The sequence below is a fragment of the Melopsittacus undulatus genome, chromosome 5 (assembly GCF_012275295.1).
Source record: "Melopsittacus undulatus isolate bMelUnd1 chromosome 5, bMelUnd1.mat.Z, whole genome shotgun sequence".
In the NCBI taxonomy this organism is placed as follows: Eukaryota; Metazoa; Chordata; class Aves; order Psittaciformes; family Psittaculidae; genus Melopsittacus; species Melopsittacus undulatus.
Window position 1 is genome coordinate 30,273,283 of NC_047531.1, and position 15,655 is coordinate 30,288,937.

At 37.3% G+C, this 15,655-nt stretch overlaps 1 protein-coding gene across 2 annotated transcripts in view; it reads left to right on the forward strand.

Moving 5' to 3' along the window:
* The window catches only part of PHTF2 (putative homeodomain transcription factor 2), a 69,795-nt gene that overhangs the window by 22,743 nt on the left and 31,397 nt on the right, over positions 1–15,655 (forward strand). For both annotated transcript variants that reach the window (XM_034063005.1, XM_005148387.3), the window contains exons 3-5: positions 4,439–4,495; positions 8,250–8,319; positions 11,475–11,633. In XM_034063005.1, coding sequence (XP_033918896.1) covers positions 4,439–4,495; positions 8,250–8,319; positions 11,475–11,633 — 286 coding nt within the window. The remainder of the gene's footprint in view (positions 1–4,438; positions 4,496–8,249; positions 8,320–11,474; positions 11,634–15,655) is intronic.

The following is a 15,655-nucleotide window of genomic DNA, read 5'->3' on the forward strand; positions in this document are numbered from 1 at the left end:
CCAATGTGTAATTGTATAGCTTAATATCCCATGTCAAGTCATGTAAAAGTTAATACTTTTTTGGGGCAATTAATAACTTGTGAAGAAATATTTTTTCCCCTAGAAAACCTGTTTAATAGTGTATCATGCTTGGTTAATTTAGGATGCTAAGCCCCCACTTTTCCATTGTGAAAGAAGACTGGCAGAGTTTTCCGTCTCTGCATGTAATCCCTTAAATACTAAAAAATTAAAGAGCTGCTTGAAGAATAGTTTTTGATTCTGCAAATACATAAAGGAACAGAATTCCTTTCATCTTCTTTACTAGGCATTTATTGAGACACAGTGTCTTGAGAATGAAACTTTCAGAAGTAGCTGGTTTGGATAGACTTGATAGAGCATTGAGGAAGCCTGGGATGCATGATTTAAACTAAGTGTGTGTGAAAGAATGTCTAGTTCTGCTACAGGGAGGTTATATCACAGGTTTTTGTATCTGTAACATATTACTGAGAAGTTTCCTACTACAGGGTTGTGTTACTGATGCTTGGTGATGAAAATTACATTCAGAAATTATAAGATAGGCTTGTATCTAACTTGAATTAACAAATTATTTAAAGTTCAACAGAGATTCTTTTTAATTAGTGTATTTTCTGACAAATTTCAGATTCTATTTGATAACATATTTTGTAAACTAAATTAGAATAAATTTATGTGATAAATCAGGTTAAAATTGGGATATATTTTATAGTTTGTTAAAAAAAAAAAAAGGTTTTATGGCCAGTTGTAGACTGGACTGATAGATTGAAAGAATCAGTGATAAGCTTTTGTGCAAACAGTCCTCCATTAAGTTGTGAACAGATTCTAAAAGCATTTACTGTTGTATACTTAAAAAGGAGTAATTTTTGCACCCGTGTATTTTATACTTTAAATTTCATTTAAAGAATTCTGCACAACTTGCAGCTGTAATGAATGAGACTCCAGGTAAAGCTGGTGGGTTCAGAATTCTCCAACCTGAGTTGATTGGGGTCTTCATGTTGAGCTAACTGTTCTAGGCATGAGAAGCTTGAGCATCTGCAGTACAGCCCTAGGGACAGTCACATACAGAGGGAAAGCTTGCTTTGATCAAGTGTTGTGTGTATTTAAATTCTTCAGCTTGGAAGCATGTATGATCTTATCTGTAGAAGGTTATTGCTTTATTTTATTTGCATTTAGGGCTTCATTTCTTTTCAGTGCTAGATGTTAGACTTCTTTTCAGTGTCCTGCAGGTATGTGCAATTGTAAAGAATAGCACGAATAGCCAAGAGCTGGAGCCTACATGCAAATATTTGACAACTGAATACTTAAATTTACATGAAACATACTTTAGATGCAAATGCTTATAAATCAAAACTCTTTGAAGAGGCAGTCGACTGCTCTCAATTAAATACTGGAAGGTCTGCTAGTATTAATTTACATTCTCTCATTTATTCAGGAATTACATTCTTGAATTGAATTCATACAGGTGTTTAGCTTCTGTGGTCATTATGTGTTATAATTTAGCTTGTTGTCAATGAAAAATGCTTTCCAATGAATTCTGCATGAACTTACATGTTTTTTAATGAATATATTTCACAAACTCTAAATACAATTTCCTGACATAAGGTAGAAAAGAAAAAAGCCTATGTTTCTTACTTGCCTTGTTTCAGTAACACTACTTCTACCTATTTTTGTTTGATGTGAGAAATAATGTGTTCCAGACTAGTGCTTTGTAACAACCTTTGTTTTTCATGGGTTTCCTTCTGGTACACTTTGGATAGAAGTATACAGGGATGCTTACGCAGATAGGGAGAAGAGAAATTGAGTATCAAATCTTAATTCGATGTGATGAGCACAAGGCCTGTGCCTGAAGTACTTCTAAAGCTTTCTTAAAACATAAAGAGATGATATCAGGTAGATTGAAAAAGATGTGAGAGATGGTAATGGTTCTTGCTGTCTATAGTTATGTAATTATCCCTTTAACTCTTCTCACTTTGCAACAGAATGCTTTTACTTAATAGCCTTGTGCTCAGATTTTAATGAAGTTGATCAGAGGAGATTGGCCAGACCCAATGGGCTAATGAAACAGTTTTAAAAGACCATCTCCCTTAGAGTTGTTTGGATGTCTCATTGTACCTCCTGCTGGAAGAATTGCTTTATGGGGCAGTGTTAAGAATGTGAACGGCAAAATCCCTACTTCTTGTCTTTTGGGGGAAGCTGCTACCTAGCCTTGAGGGAAACGAAATTTTTGTAGGAAAACATAACTAAGTCAAACTTGAGATCATTCAACTTCCTTGCCCAGGATGTCTTCTGGGATCCCTTTCCCAGAATTCCTTTAGCAAACAGTCAGCTATTTGTCTAAAAGAAGAATGCTCTTTTAAAAGACTGTTTCAACTCTACACCAGTTTCAGCTATGAATGGAATCAGGAATACAGAGTTTGCTTTACAGCTTTATTGGCCAAAAGGCTTCCTTCCGCATTTGTTTCTTGCATAATCGAGAGGGAGCCAGACTTGCATCCCCTTTTCTGTCTTTATAGAAAGAAATCTTTTCTGGAAGCAAGGCGGGAAGGACACAATATTATGCAGCACAAAAACCTCATTTAGAGCTCTTCTCAATAAATTTCAGGAAAACCAGGAAGGCCTGAAATTTCATTTTAAATGTACTTAGAGAAAAAGCCAGAACAATTGGATATAAATGTCTGGGTGGAGTGGTTACTCAAGATAGTGACTTTTTAATTGCTGGCTGTTATCCAGGTGGAGTTAGCTCTTAAACTTCCTTTGTTTAATTAATTTAATTGTAGCAAGTGCTTTATTCTGCCCAGTACAGTGCCTGACTCCCTAATTATTTTCCAAACTCTAAATTTTTTTTCCAAAAGAGAGGTGCAAAGTATTTATTATTATTTTCAAAAAGCAAATAGATTTTTTTCTTCAGAGTTTTAATGTTTTTTCTTTAAGACTGAAACAGTAAAGGCAAATCAGAGCAATGTTTATGGTGTCTGCACTTGTGCTTGTGCCTTTTCTGTCTGTTGCAGTATGTGAACTGGATAAAGAAGCCATGCTCTCTTCAGTAAGGCTGAATTTAAGCAGGTTTGCTCCCATGGCAGGGGCTCTTTTCTCTCTCTCAGGCACCCATATGAAGCTGCCCATATCAGCTCTCTGCAGTAAGTAAAGGGACTCTGTCTCAGGAAGTGCCTCTCTCTCTTGCACTTAACTGCTCAGTGCCTGTGATATGAATCACACTCAAGATGTGTAGTAGTGTGCTCACACATGTTTATAGGTCAGGGTAGAACTGGGATGGAAAGGTTTTAAAATTGACACAGTAAAACATATCACTACTGAATATTATCTCGAAATACTGTTTGTGCAGGGTTCAGAGCAATCTGATGATCTTTGTAACACCTTACAGAACTTGGGTATATTGTCTCATATATTGACTTGTCGCTAGCTCACATGTGAATTTCCTGAAGCTTGAAGATTGTTCTTCAAAATATAACAGTAATTGAGTGGCTTTCTTATATAAACAAGTGCACAGTAATTTTTTAAGTTGATTATAGCTACCTGTATTGATGGTTATTTAAAATGACAGAACTCATTAAATCCGCTCTTAGTGATAGGATTTTAATACATGCTTGCAGGATCAACCTTTAGCCTTTCAATGGTTCTGCTCTTATAAATACACAAAGTTTTCCATGATACTCTGACGAGGCTAAAGCCTGGGAGCAAACAAGTCCCTTGTATTCCAATTTGTAACTAAAAACATACATTTAAGCGGAACTCAGATGTTTAGAAGAGTTTTGTGAATAAATAGGCTGGAAGTTTGATGAGAGTAAACAAATTTGGGAATAGGTCTACTAAGAATATTTTTCATCAGTGCTTCAGTGGGGAGAGTGATGTTTTCTGATATTCTTTAGTTTTCCCTGCCCTGTAATCCTCTTGGTTACCATCCTGCACAGCAACAATGTATGTTTTGTTGCTGTGCAATCTTAAGAGATAAAGCTAAAGACAGTGTAGCTGTAAAAGTGGGTGGAGTGGAATGGGAAGCATGGAGGGAGGTGGTGTCAAAAATAATTTAATTGAAACTGTGGGTTCCACTAGATGTGCATGGTATTTTCTCTAAAGTTATTTGAAAGACTATCAGTGTTGCTTCTGTAGGTCTGCTGTCTGTCAGAACGGAGACTGGAATCCCTGTGGTGTTCCAGTCCTCTGACTCATACAAGTCACACTTGCTCTCCTCTCCTCTCTATCACAGCTCATTTACAAGGTTACCTAGATCCAGTCCAGCCAAGATGGAATGGAGAAAACAAAGATTTCTTTGTAAATAAGTCTCCGCAAGGAAATGCTGTTTTCATGCTTATCTTGTTGAGGCTTGATTGATTGATTTTTGTTTGATCGATGTCTTTCAAAATCTAATGGAGATTTTTTTTTTGTATGTGTGTGTTCTTTTTAGATCGGGGCATATGATCAACAAATATGGGAAAAATCAGTAGAGCAAAGAGAAATAAAGGTAATAATATTACAGCATTTCAACAGTTGTTTTTTGCTAGTTATTAGTAGTGCTGTCTGGTTGTGTGTGCTGGTGCAGTTTACAATATATGTGGTATTTAATACTGGTAAAGTAAAACTAGACTTCTAGAGGGTAAGCAACCAATGTAACTGGCATACTATGCTCTGTTTATTTTACATAATTAATAACTGCAGCATTTAGTGTGCTGCATCTTTCTCTGTTTTTTTCTGTATACTTTTTCTGTACATATTTTTTCTTTTCGGTTATCTTAAGCCAGGGCTTAGTTGTTTTGGTACGTCTGTCTTTCACTTTTCCATGTGATGAATTCTAACATCAGTTATCTGAGCTCTCTTTACTTTCAGTTAGTTACCTTATACCTGCAGTTTACTTTTCCTCCTTTATGATGCTGTCATTGTTTTGCACAGTTTATTAGACTGGTAAGTACCTCAGGCTTTGTTTCTCTGAACAAGCAGTTTAACAGTGTTCTTTGCATTTTGGTTTAACTAACAGTGCCATCAGTGTCTGCCACATTGCTAAACTGTTTTGGAGAAAAAGAAATCAATCACAAATGTAATAGTTTTATGGATTGTATATTATATCCTTCTCCGTGATGTTAAAGTTAATTCAGTTAATATTTTCTTGCAATTAACCTTTTCTTTTCCTGCGAATACTGCACGCAAGAAGTATGCTATTACTGCATGGGTTTCAATACATTGAATTAGAATTAGAGTTACAGAATGGTTTGGGTTGGAAGGGACCTTAAAGCTCATCCAGTTCCAGCCTCCCTGCCACAGGCAGGAACACCTTCCACTAGACCAGATTGCTTACAGACCCATCCAACCTGGCCTTGAACACTGCCAGGGATGGGGCAGCCACAACTTGTCTGGGCAACCTGTGTCTGCGCCTCACCACCCTCACAAGGAAGAAGTTCTGCCTAAGATCTCATCTCAGTCTCCCCTCTGTCAGGTTAAAGCCATTCCCCCTTGGCCTATCACTACATGCCCTTGTGAAAAGCACCTCTCCAGCTTTCTTGCTGGCCCCTTTAGGCACTGAGAGCTGCTCTGCACTGGAGCCTTCTCCAGGATGAACAAGCCCAGCTGTCTCAGCAGTCTCCGTAGTAGAGGTGTTAGAGCCCTCTGATCCTCTTTGTGTCCCTCCTCTGGACTTGTCCCAACAGGTCCACATCTCTCTTGTGTTGGGGGCCCCAGGGCTGAATGCAGTACTGCAGGTGGGGTCTCACTAGAGCAGAACAGAGAGGGAGAATCACCTCCCTCAACCTGCTGGATGCTTATGACAGAAGTTCTTGTAACTACTGTATCATAGGGTGTTATTCAATTAATGTATTGTAAATAATGCCTCATGCTTATTCAGAATGCATTTAATTTGGCTCAGGAGCCCAACAACTAACAAATTAACAAGTGTGTCTATATTGGTGTGTCTTGGCTGAGTTTAGTGTAATAATGGTAACAGACTGCAAAATTCAAGTATTGCGCATTACTGCTTTAATCTCAAAGCTACTAAGTACTGTTTATAAATGAACCTTACTAAAAATCTAAACTATTTTTAGCAGAAAAGCTGTTTCTGATACTATAAATTTACAGTTTAGTTAGAAGTATAACAGTGTAACAAGATTAATTTTAAAATCTGTGCAAAAAAATTTTTTTACAATAATAGCAACTATGTTTAAGCATTTTTATTTAAACTTTATTTTTGCTATGAGTTAGCTGGAATGTGTTTGGTGCTGAATAGAAATTGTATAAACTAGCTGGATGGGCCCAAAGGATACGAAACACTATGAATATTTGTTTTAATTAAGTTTGAAACACTTATGTTTTCTACATATATTACAGATATTTGTGATGCAGAGGGTAGAGGAATTATACCTGAGTAAATGGAATTCTTTTACTTTGTGTGGCAAAAATTAGAAGAACCAGTTCGGTGTAGTCCGTGGACACTGAAAGCGTTTGAGATTTGGCCAATGGCATTTTTAAAGAATGCGTCTCCACTTCTTTTCCTGTAAAGGATGCATCAAGTTATACTGCTGGCATACTTCTTTGCAGAATTCTGTGTTTAAAATGAAAACATAACTGTAGCCACAGTGGTAAAATTTTCCTAGGATTGTGCGCGTGTTTCCAGCAGGTTATTTCTTCTAAGAGGCATATGGATCGTTATTTAGGCAGTCAAGAAAACACTCCTGGCCCATAAGCAGTAACACATTTGGATGTTATTGCATCATTCAGCATTGCATTTTTAAGATTTTAAATATTTTCTTGGAATAGTGTGGCTCACACAAGGTTTCACAAGAATCTGTAGATGGTTCTAGAATTATAGTAATTTCCAATTTAATTATGGGCTTGTTTTCTCATTCCACATAAAGTTACTGTGGTTTTAAGTTTGTCATTCTGTAAAAACCTTGCATGTCAAGCTCTTTGCAGTGCTTAACTCTACATACAACTGGTTTTCTCTGTTTGTCCTCCTCAGAGCACATTTTGTCCTATCCATGTTTCAGTTCTATGTGTTAATTTTGTTTTGCTTCAAGCAAGCTCTCATTTTTTTTTCTAATAGACACATCAGGTGGTGACTCTATATCTAGATCATTGTGAACAGTTTGGTTTTTTTTTCTCCCAATTATTTTTTCAGCATGAAAAGTACATCCAATTAAATTTGGATGTGAGAAATATTGAGCTGTGCTCACTCTGGACCTTTTTCTTGATACAGTTCCTATGAAGATTAACATTTCCAGATTCACTGATACTTCTCTGATTCATAGTAATATAGTTTTTATGCTTTCATCTGAAATTAATATTTGCATGTAAGTAATAAATGTTTTTACACATGGATGAAATATGACAGTGATGGAAATCTGCAGGTCACCACTGGATTTAACTGCTTTTTGAATGAAAACAGTGAAACCATTTCCACTTTAGTTCTATTTTGTACCCAAAATACTGTTCAAGATGTTAGATTTTGCTCTATATGAATTGTGCTCTGTGCAGCCATTGATTGGCTGATGTGACCAAGAGCTTAATCTGAAGGGACTGGAATAAACTCACAGTTATCTGAAGCTTGAGGGTACAGCATCATGTTTTAGCATATTTTGCAAGATATTTTGGTTCTTCAGTGAAGAAAGATGCTGTTTTTAAAGGACAAAATAAGCTGCTTTTTCTCCCTCCTGTTTTCTTGTTGTGTGGTGGGTTGGTTTTTTTCCCTCATTTTACAGGTTAATCTATATTCACTAGTAAGAAAAAAATCAATACTTTTCTAAAGTTTGGATTTCTGACAGTGGAACTTGCTCTTGCATTACAACATTATTTTTCTGTCTAGGTTTGGAATGAAGGAGTTGCAATCTAAGCACTTTGTGAAGTTTAAGGAGAAAAGAGATTCAGAAAAGTAATTTGTTGTTAAAAGTTCTGAAAACCTAATAGAAACTTATTACTAATTCTTGCAAGTGCGTGCTTATGTCGTCTGTGTAATCCCAGACCATGGGAGATGAGTGCTCATTGCTGAACTGTATGAAAAATTATGGGTCAGTAATTGGTTTGGTTTTGTTTCGATTGAAGAGTGTGTAAAAGGCATTTATTGTGCCTTGTTCCTTAGAAAGTTTATTTTATTGTACTTTATGAATTTGACAGATTTGTCTGAATTTTCAATAGCAATACAGGTTAAATACAATTACTGACCACACAGATGTTTTTTTCTTTCGTAATGCTTGTCATCTGCAGGAATGTATTTTGATAGTATTTGCCTATTGCAGGGTTTGAGAAACAAACCAAAGAAAACAGGACACGTGAAACCAGACCTCATAGATGTTGATCTTGTAAGAGGTAGGTCCTGAGCTAGAAAAAGCTGAATTTCTGAATGTAAAAATAGATGCCATCCCGTGTCTTATAACAAGAATGTATCGGTAAGCTTTCATAAAACAAACCTAAACAACCTCTCACCCCAACCCAGTAAAACCCCCCACAACAAACCCTACATAATTCCTCTTAAAGAAGATGGATATGAAATATCATTAAAAGGTGACCTTTAGATTAAACTGAAGGCTTAAAAACTTGATCTAAATTTTGTTGTATAGATTTAGGAAAGAAAGGAACACATGGGTTGTCATGGATCAAAGTCTTGGAGTTATTAGTTCAGAAATCTCCCACTGCCATGTAGTCAGATTTCTGCCACATCTTGTGGCATCTAGAGGAAAGGCTACGTTGAAACTTCTGGAGAGAAAAAAGTCATATAGGCCTTGAATATTTTGTGTCTGTTTTGAATAGCAGAATGGCAAGAGAAGGTCAGACAGTATGAGACTTTCCAAAAAGCCTTTAGTCTCCATTTATTTTTATCTTTATATAATTTCCCTTATTCCTCATGAAGGCTGAGAAAAACATGATTAGCATTATTTTCCATGAGCCCAGCAGTCAGCACAGTCTCCTGAAGCCATTCCATGTTGTGTTCTTTGAATTCAGTCTCTTAACCAAAGCACACTCTTGCCTTTAGAGATACACAGGTACCCTCTCACTTAGAGGTTGCCTTTAGAGACCTACTCATGCCCTTGCTCTTGGGCTGCTTTACCCCCTCACTGTTGAGCCTGGCTTGACCTCTGCCAGCACTACCACACTTGCTCAGGTTGCTGGCACCACACACAAATGGCCCCTTGACTCCTCCCGTCTGACTCCAGTGCTGGCACTCAGCCCTGTGTGCTGTGCACAGAACAGACTGCCCCTGCCCCTGGAGAGAGTTACAGGAATTTAATAAGAAGATAGTACAGACTGAGCTGATCAGGCACATGGCACGGCCAGACAAGCAGTATCCTAAGCAGCAGCTGTTTGTGCTTGGCCAATCCTTTTCATCTCCTTGCTCATCAGTTTCCCCACGCTTGTTCCTCCCTAAATCACATAAGTCTCTCCTTTGTCCCTTCCTTGCATCTTCCCTAAACATCCCATAGTAAGTTCTGTGCAATCTGAGCTCCTTTTACCCTGTAGCCCATAATCATAGAATCACAAAATAGTTTGGGTTGGAAGGGACCTTAAAGCTCATCCAGTTCCAGCCCCCCTGCCATGAGCCGGTGCATCTTCCACTAGACCAGGTTGCTGCAAGGCTCTATCCAGCCTGGCCTTGAACACTGCCAGGGATGTGGCAGCCACAGCTTCTCCGGGCAACCTGTGCCAGCTCCTCAGCACCCTCATAATAAAGAATTTATTCCTAATACCTAATCTAAACCTGCCTTCCTTCAGTTTAAAGCCCATTCTGCCTTGTCCTGTCACTACATGCCCTTGTGAAAAGCACCTCTCCAGCTTTCTTCTTGGCCCCTTTAGGCCCTGGGAGCTGCACTAAGGTCTCACTGGAGCCTTCTCCAGGATGAACAAGCCCAGCTCTCTCAGTCTGTCTCCATAGCAGAGGTGCTCTAGCCATTGGAGCATCTTTGTGTTCTTCCTCTGGACTTGTCCCAACAGGTCCATGTCCTTGTGTTGGGGGCTCCAGAGCTGAATGCAGTACTGCAGGTGGGGTCTCACCAGAAGCAGAACAGTGAGGGAGAATCACCTTCCTCAACCTGCTGGACACTTATGACAGTTCTTGTAACTACTGTATCATAGGGTGTTATTCAGTTAATGCATTGTAAATAATGCCTTGTGCTTATTCAAAATGCATTTCATTTGGCTCATGAGCCCAATAGCTAACAAATTAACAAGTGTGCCTATATTGATGTGTGTTGATCTAGTTTAGTATAATAATGGTAACACTCAGAGTACTAAATTCAAGTGTGGCCCATTCCTCTGAAAGGTGATCTGAAGATCTGCTTTCAATGGTTCATGTTTAGGGATGCTCTGCTGGGACAGCCCTGGGAGGGGCCGTGTCAAAGTGCTCCTCCTGTGATTTGGATTCCTGTCTGCCCTTGTGCTTCTATCCTGCTCTGGGCTTGGGGAGATGGGCCTTCAATGCTGGGCTGATGGCTCCATTGATGGGTCCTCTTCTACTGCCATTGTCTCTTTGAGGTCCTCTGGGGGTGTGCAGACCAGCTTTTATCACTTCACCTAACACTGTAACTTCAGAAATGGGAATGTGAGAGAAAGAAACAAAATCAAATAATATTTGAACTTAAAAAAAAAAAAAAACAGAACTGGAAACTAAATGTGTTTGTAGAAATTCAGGAACAGCAGTGCACCGCTTCAGTGTAGACATATACATGTACAGCCTTTAAATGGCTGCTCTATGTGGATGTGTAAGTTGGTATTAAAGTAGTTCCAGTACTGGCAGTGTTTCATCTGTGCAAGCACAGAGCTCACTAATGCCAGTTCTACTTGTACACAAGGTGGAGATGGCATAGCAGCATGCATGAGTTGCCCTTTCCAAGCAGTAACCTTGGCATAATTTAAGTCACACTCCCATTAAGTAAATGTTACAGCTGCCAGAGAGTGGGAATATAGAGGAAGAAAAAGAAATAGAGATATGAGAAAGGACATTTGAATGAGTGAAATGAAAAACGGTATAGAATGAGGGGCTTCCCTGTTCCTGGGGCTGGTTCTCCTCTATACTTCTCAACCATATTCCATTTTGCTGAATGACATGGCTGGAGCAATTTACAGGTGTTGATGTTTTAAATCCCTCTGCTGTGCCTGCATGGGTACATGGAGTTTTCATGTGACTTTCTTTTGCTTCATAAAGTTTCTGATACCTCAGTGAAACAATAATTTTTAATAATTTTATTTTAAATAATTTTTACATACTAAGATATGTTTTGTTATTCACACATTCCAAAATGTAGATATTTGTAGAAGTTCTGGATAATGGCAGGCAAGAGGGCACCAACAATTTACACAGATTTTTCATTGAGGAGATGGTGAAATGGTAGAAGTATGATATTTATTAAAATAATTATGTTTAATAGTTGCTCTTTTAAATAACTCTCTTAACTACTCCTCTGCTGAACAACTAATGTTATTTGCCATAACAATGAAGTATATAAAAATCTGTTTTCTTTTTCTTAAAGGATCCGCTTTTGCTAAAGCGAAACCTGAAAGTCCTTGGACATCTCTGACCCGCAAAGGAATCGTGAGAGTTGTTTTCTTTCCATTCTTCTACAGGTGGTGGCTACAAGTGACATCAAGAGTCATCTTTTTCTGGCTGCTTGTTCTTTACCTTCTTCAAGGTAGAGTTTGATTACAGGATTGGCTTCAACTGAACGCCTTATTTTAACCATATGGCAGCTCCTGTGTGTTACTTGGTTCACTTTGTGCTGTTAAGGTTCATTCCAGTATTTTCAGAAAATACTGTAATGACACAGTCCCAAAGATGTGTCTTTTGGTTAACATTCCCTTTGCATATATAAAGGTGGCATACTGAAAACTTAAGGATTTCCTTACAGGTTTTCGGAAGCATTTAGCACACTTGGGTTTCTAGGACTATCTAATTTAAGTTCAGAACTGATTGATATCAAGGAACCTTTGGCTTAGGCAGTGTATTTTGTCTTGGGCTTTTGGTCTTTCTGGCACTTGTACAGATCAAGGATCAAGCAAGGCTAGACCTGCCAAGGTGCGTGCAGCTACAGCAGCCTGGTGGATGATCTGTTTGATCAGTTTTCAGTAATCTTTCCAGGTGTTATTTTGTCACATCAGAGGCAGTGAACTTCTAGCTTATATTTTTGCCATATTTTACACATACTTCTGAATGACTGGCAAATGGGAGGCTTATTGTCCTATGTGCTTCTGCTGTTCTTTTCCATTGCATGGGGAGACTGTGCATCTTAATTTTATATTTCCTAGATTATAGAGGGAATTCTGAGCAACTGTTAACAAACAGAAAGCAATTCGCAGATTTCAGGGATGCTCACTCTTAAGTTCTAGTAATCTGAGTTTGTGCTTCTTTTACTTACATGCAACTTATAAGAGGAAAATAAGAAAGGGAAGAATGTAACGTAGTGAGTCGGTATCTAACAGTGTGGCAGTCACAAGAACAATAAGTGTATCAGAAGCATGTACAACAAATGGAACAGAAAATTGGGAGCAATTTAATATGCTGAGAAGCTAAATGACTGAGAAGTTTTCCAGTAAAATCCAATTAAAATACAGTATTACTTTTTCAGTTTTGCCATCTGTCCTTGCAGTTGTGAATCACTGTATCATTTGGAAACGGGCTTTAAAATAAGAAATGGAGTTAAAAAAAAAGTGGCCCGTGCTTCTTGTATGGTGATGGTAGCAGCTATAAAATGAATTTCCCAGTGCTAGTGCCCCAAAACATGAAATATTGACAAATATTCCTGTGATCTCTTATCAGAATTTCTCCTTATCCCCATTTCCAGGCAGGGGTTTAGGAACTGTTATTGCATATATTAGCATTTGTGTATACTGTGGTAAGTGATCCCATAGTGTTAATAATTTTAATCTTGCTTGTAGTATTATAGGTAGTAAAATATATAGGTTATAGTTTGTTTGTTACCATGTTCATAGGTGATTTATTTTGAGAAACACCATTATAGTAATTATTTATGTTCCTGTTCTTATATTTATTTAAAAATATACCCACACTTAATCTGTGGAGCCTTCATAAGACTCCAAAAGCAGCAAAATAGTAACTCCCTGCAGATTCTGAGTGCAAACAACTTTTTTAGGACATTAATTACAGGGCTATTTTGTGATTAACATTTTTCCCCTCAAGTTTCTCAGGATCTGTGATTCACGAAAATGATGGTTGGAATGCATCATTTTCCTAATCCATATGGTCTATAATGTGACAAAATGTTTCTGGTATTTCTGAGGATGCAAATTAACAAACACTGGAAAAGAATTAATAGTGTTCTATACAACTCTATAATCCAGTAATTTGAAACACTTATTTAAATTTTGCTGAATTAAGTGCAGAGGTTTTGGTATTTTTTTAAATAAAGACTTATAGTGTATATGTAAGTGAAATTAAATTGAGGATTTTTTAAATTGGAAGCTATTTAAAACAAGCCCCTCAAGCCTCTCCTAGCACTTCTGTGTAAGTTTTGTGTAGATTTTGCTCTGTAGCTGTGCTGTTTGTTCATTTAGTACAAAATTGGTAAGGCAACACCAGAATGTCAAGAGTCTATTAGGAGAACTTAACAACAAAACTCCGGAAATTCTAGTGGCCATGTTTCTGCCCTGAATCTGAATTTTGTCTTGTAGCTCAGACTTTGCGTCATCATACCAGATTCTCTCTGATACTGTTGTGGTCGGACTTTAGTTGTTTATATGTATTTAATTCAATTATTATTTTAATTATGAAGTGTCTTCTAGTTATGAACGGCATTACTTGGAATTATTGCTTTGAAATCAGTTAGCTTTTGCAGCATACCTGCTAGCATTTATGTAAGTCTGCAGGAAAGAATTCTTTCCTTGGCTGTGGATTTAAATTCCAGGTTTTATTTATATTGGTTTCCTTTGGTATAAAGTGTGATTAGCAAAATGTATGATAAGAGAACTACAGAGAAATGGTTTTTTTTATCCAAGGTCATGGAACAGGCCATGAATTAAGGTAGACGTAAAATCTTTCTCTTTTGACTCCTTATTGGTTTAGTTTATAGCACTGCCTCATTTTTACTTTAAAAATGTTTCTATATTCTAACAAGAAAATGAGGTGTGACATTCTAGTGTGTATTTCAATTGTACCTTTCTTAAGCATGAAACAAACTTTAATAGTGATAGAATAATTGTTTATTGTGGTGAGATACATACCTATGTATGCATTTTTTAACTTGGTAATACAAGTATTTCAAAGCTTTAAATGCTATAAAAATAAATGCTTGATGGTGTTTAAAATGTACAGCTTCTTTATTTCACGCAGCTTTTTGCTGTTTGTGCTATAATCTGGGTTTGTTTCACAAAATAAACCACTGTAATTTAGAAAAATATAATTCCAAATCCTTTAAAAAGTAAATAAATTATTAAAAGTGGTGTGAGAAATTCTGTTCTGAGACCTAGCAGTATTGGTAGGAGCAATTCTAGGATAATCTGAACCACAGCTTATTGGCTCACTGCAGGAAGAAGTTCTTGCATTTTCTGCCTATCCTACTGAAAACATCAGGAGGTACATAACATTTTCTTAAATCTGTGTGAAACTCTGTGGTGGGAATCTGCAGTCTACATCTTTATATCTTCTGGAAGACTATGATTTCTTCCACATTACTCTACTTGTCTAAATGCGTTTTACATAGTAGAAGACATCTTGTAGTGAAGTTGGAAATTGTTTTGTGGAGGCCTGCTCCTGCAGATCATTTCACATGGCTATTTGGAGCTCTGCGTTCTCAGAAGTACATGGTTATCCAAATTGTATGATAGGAGTCAAAATTGGCTATTTATACTTTATACTTATACTACTACACTCTATACCTCATGAATCTTCTGAATGTATGAGAAACTCACTCAGATAAGCTCATTTAGGAAGAGGTGATGTTATCTGTAATTACCTTTTACTACCTGCACCTATATTTTTTAATAAGCTGGATTTCTGATTGATGTGTGCCATCTTCCTGAGAAACATCATAATGCAAAAATTTAGTCCATATATAGTAATAAAAGATACCTTATGTGTTCTGTGTAAGACTTCTGAGTTAGGAAAAACACCATTGGGAAATTAGAAATAGATTACCACAACCAGAAATAATTACATTGTGTTTCTAATACTGGTTACCTTGCTAAAGACTATTTCATGAAAACCACAGCTGATCTCTTAATGGTAAACATCACATTAGAGGTATCTGCTGTTTTAGGTTTGGCTTCGTGTGATACATTTGAGGTGTTTGAATGTGGCATATAAATTTGCATGTGGCTGTATTTTTTTTTCAGTTGATTTCAGTAAAGAACTGGTGACTGTTGAACTTGTACCAGGTATTTCTTGTGCTAGGAGCAGGTCTAAGTTACGAGACTCTCACTTTAGTGGTACAAGAACAAAACCAAGTTCTCATGGAACACACGGATGTTAGGCAAAGAGAATTATCCCCCTGTTCTCTTTCTGAATTGTTTCTTATAGTTTCTGTATTTTCTTTCTTGATACCTTCTCTCAGCTGAGTTACAGAACATGGCACCTCAAGCTATAGAGGCAGAACTACAAGAACATACAATAAGTAGAGAAAATGGAAGGGTCACCTCTTTCTGTCTCATGTCTGTTCAGTGTGTTCAGACTGACTCGAAGCCTGTAAAGACATTTCTGAGT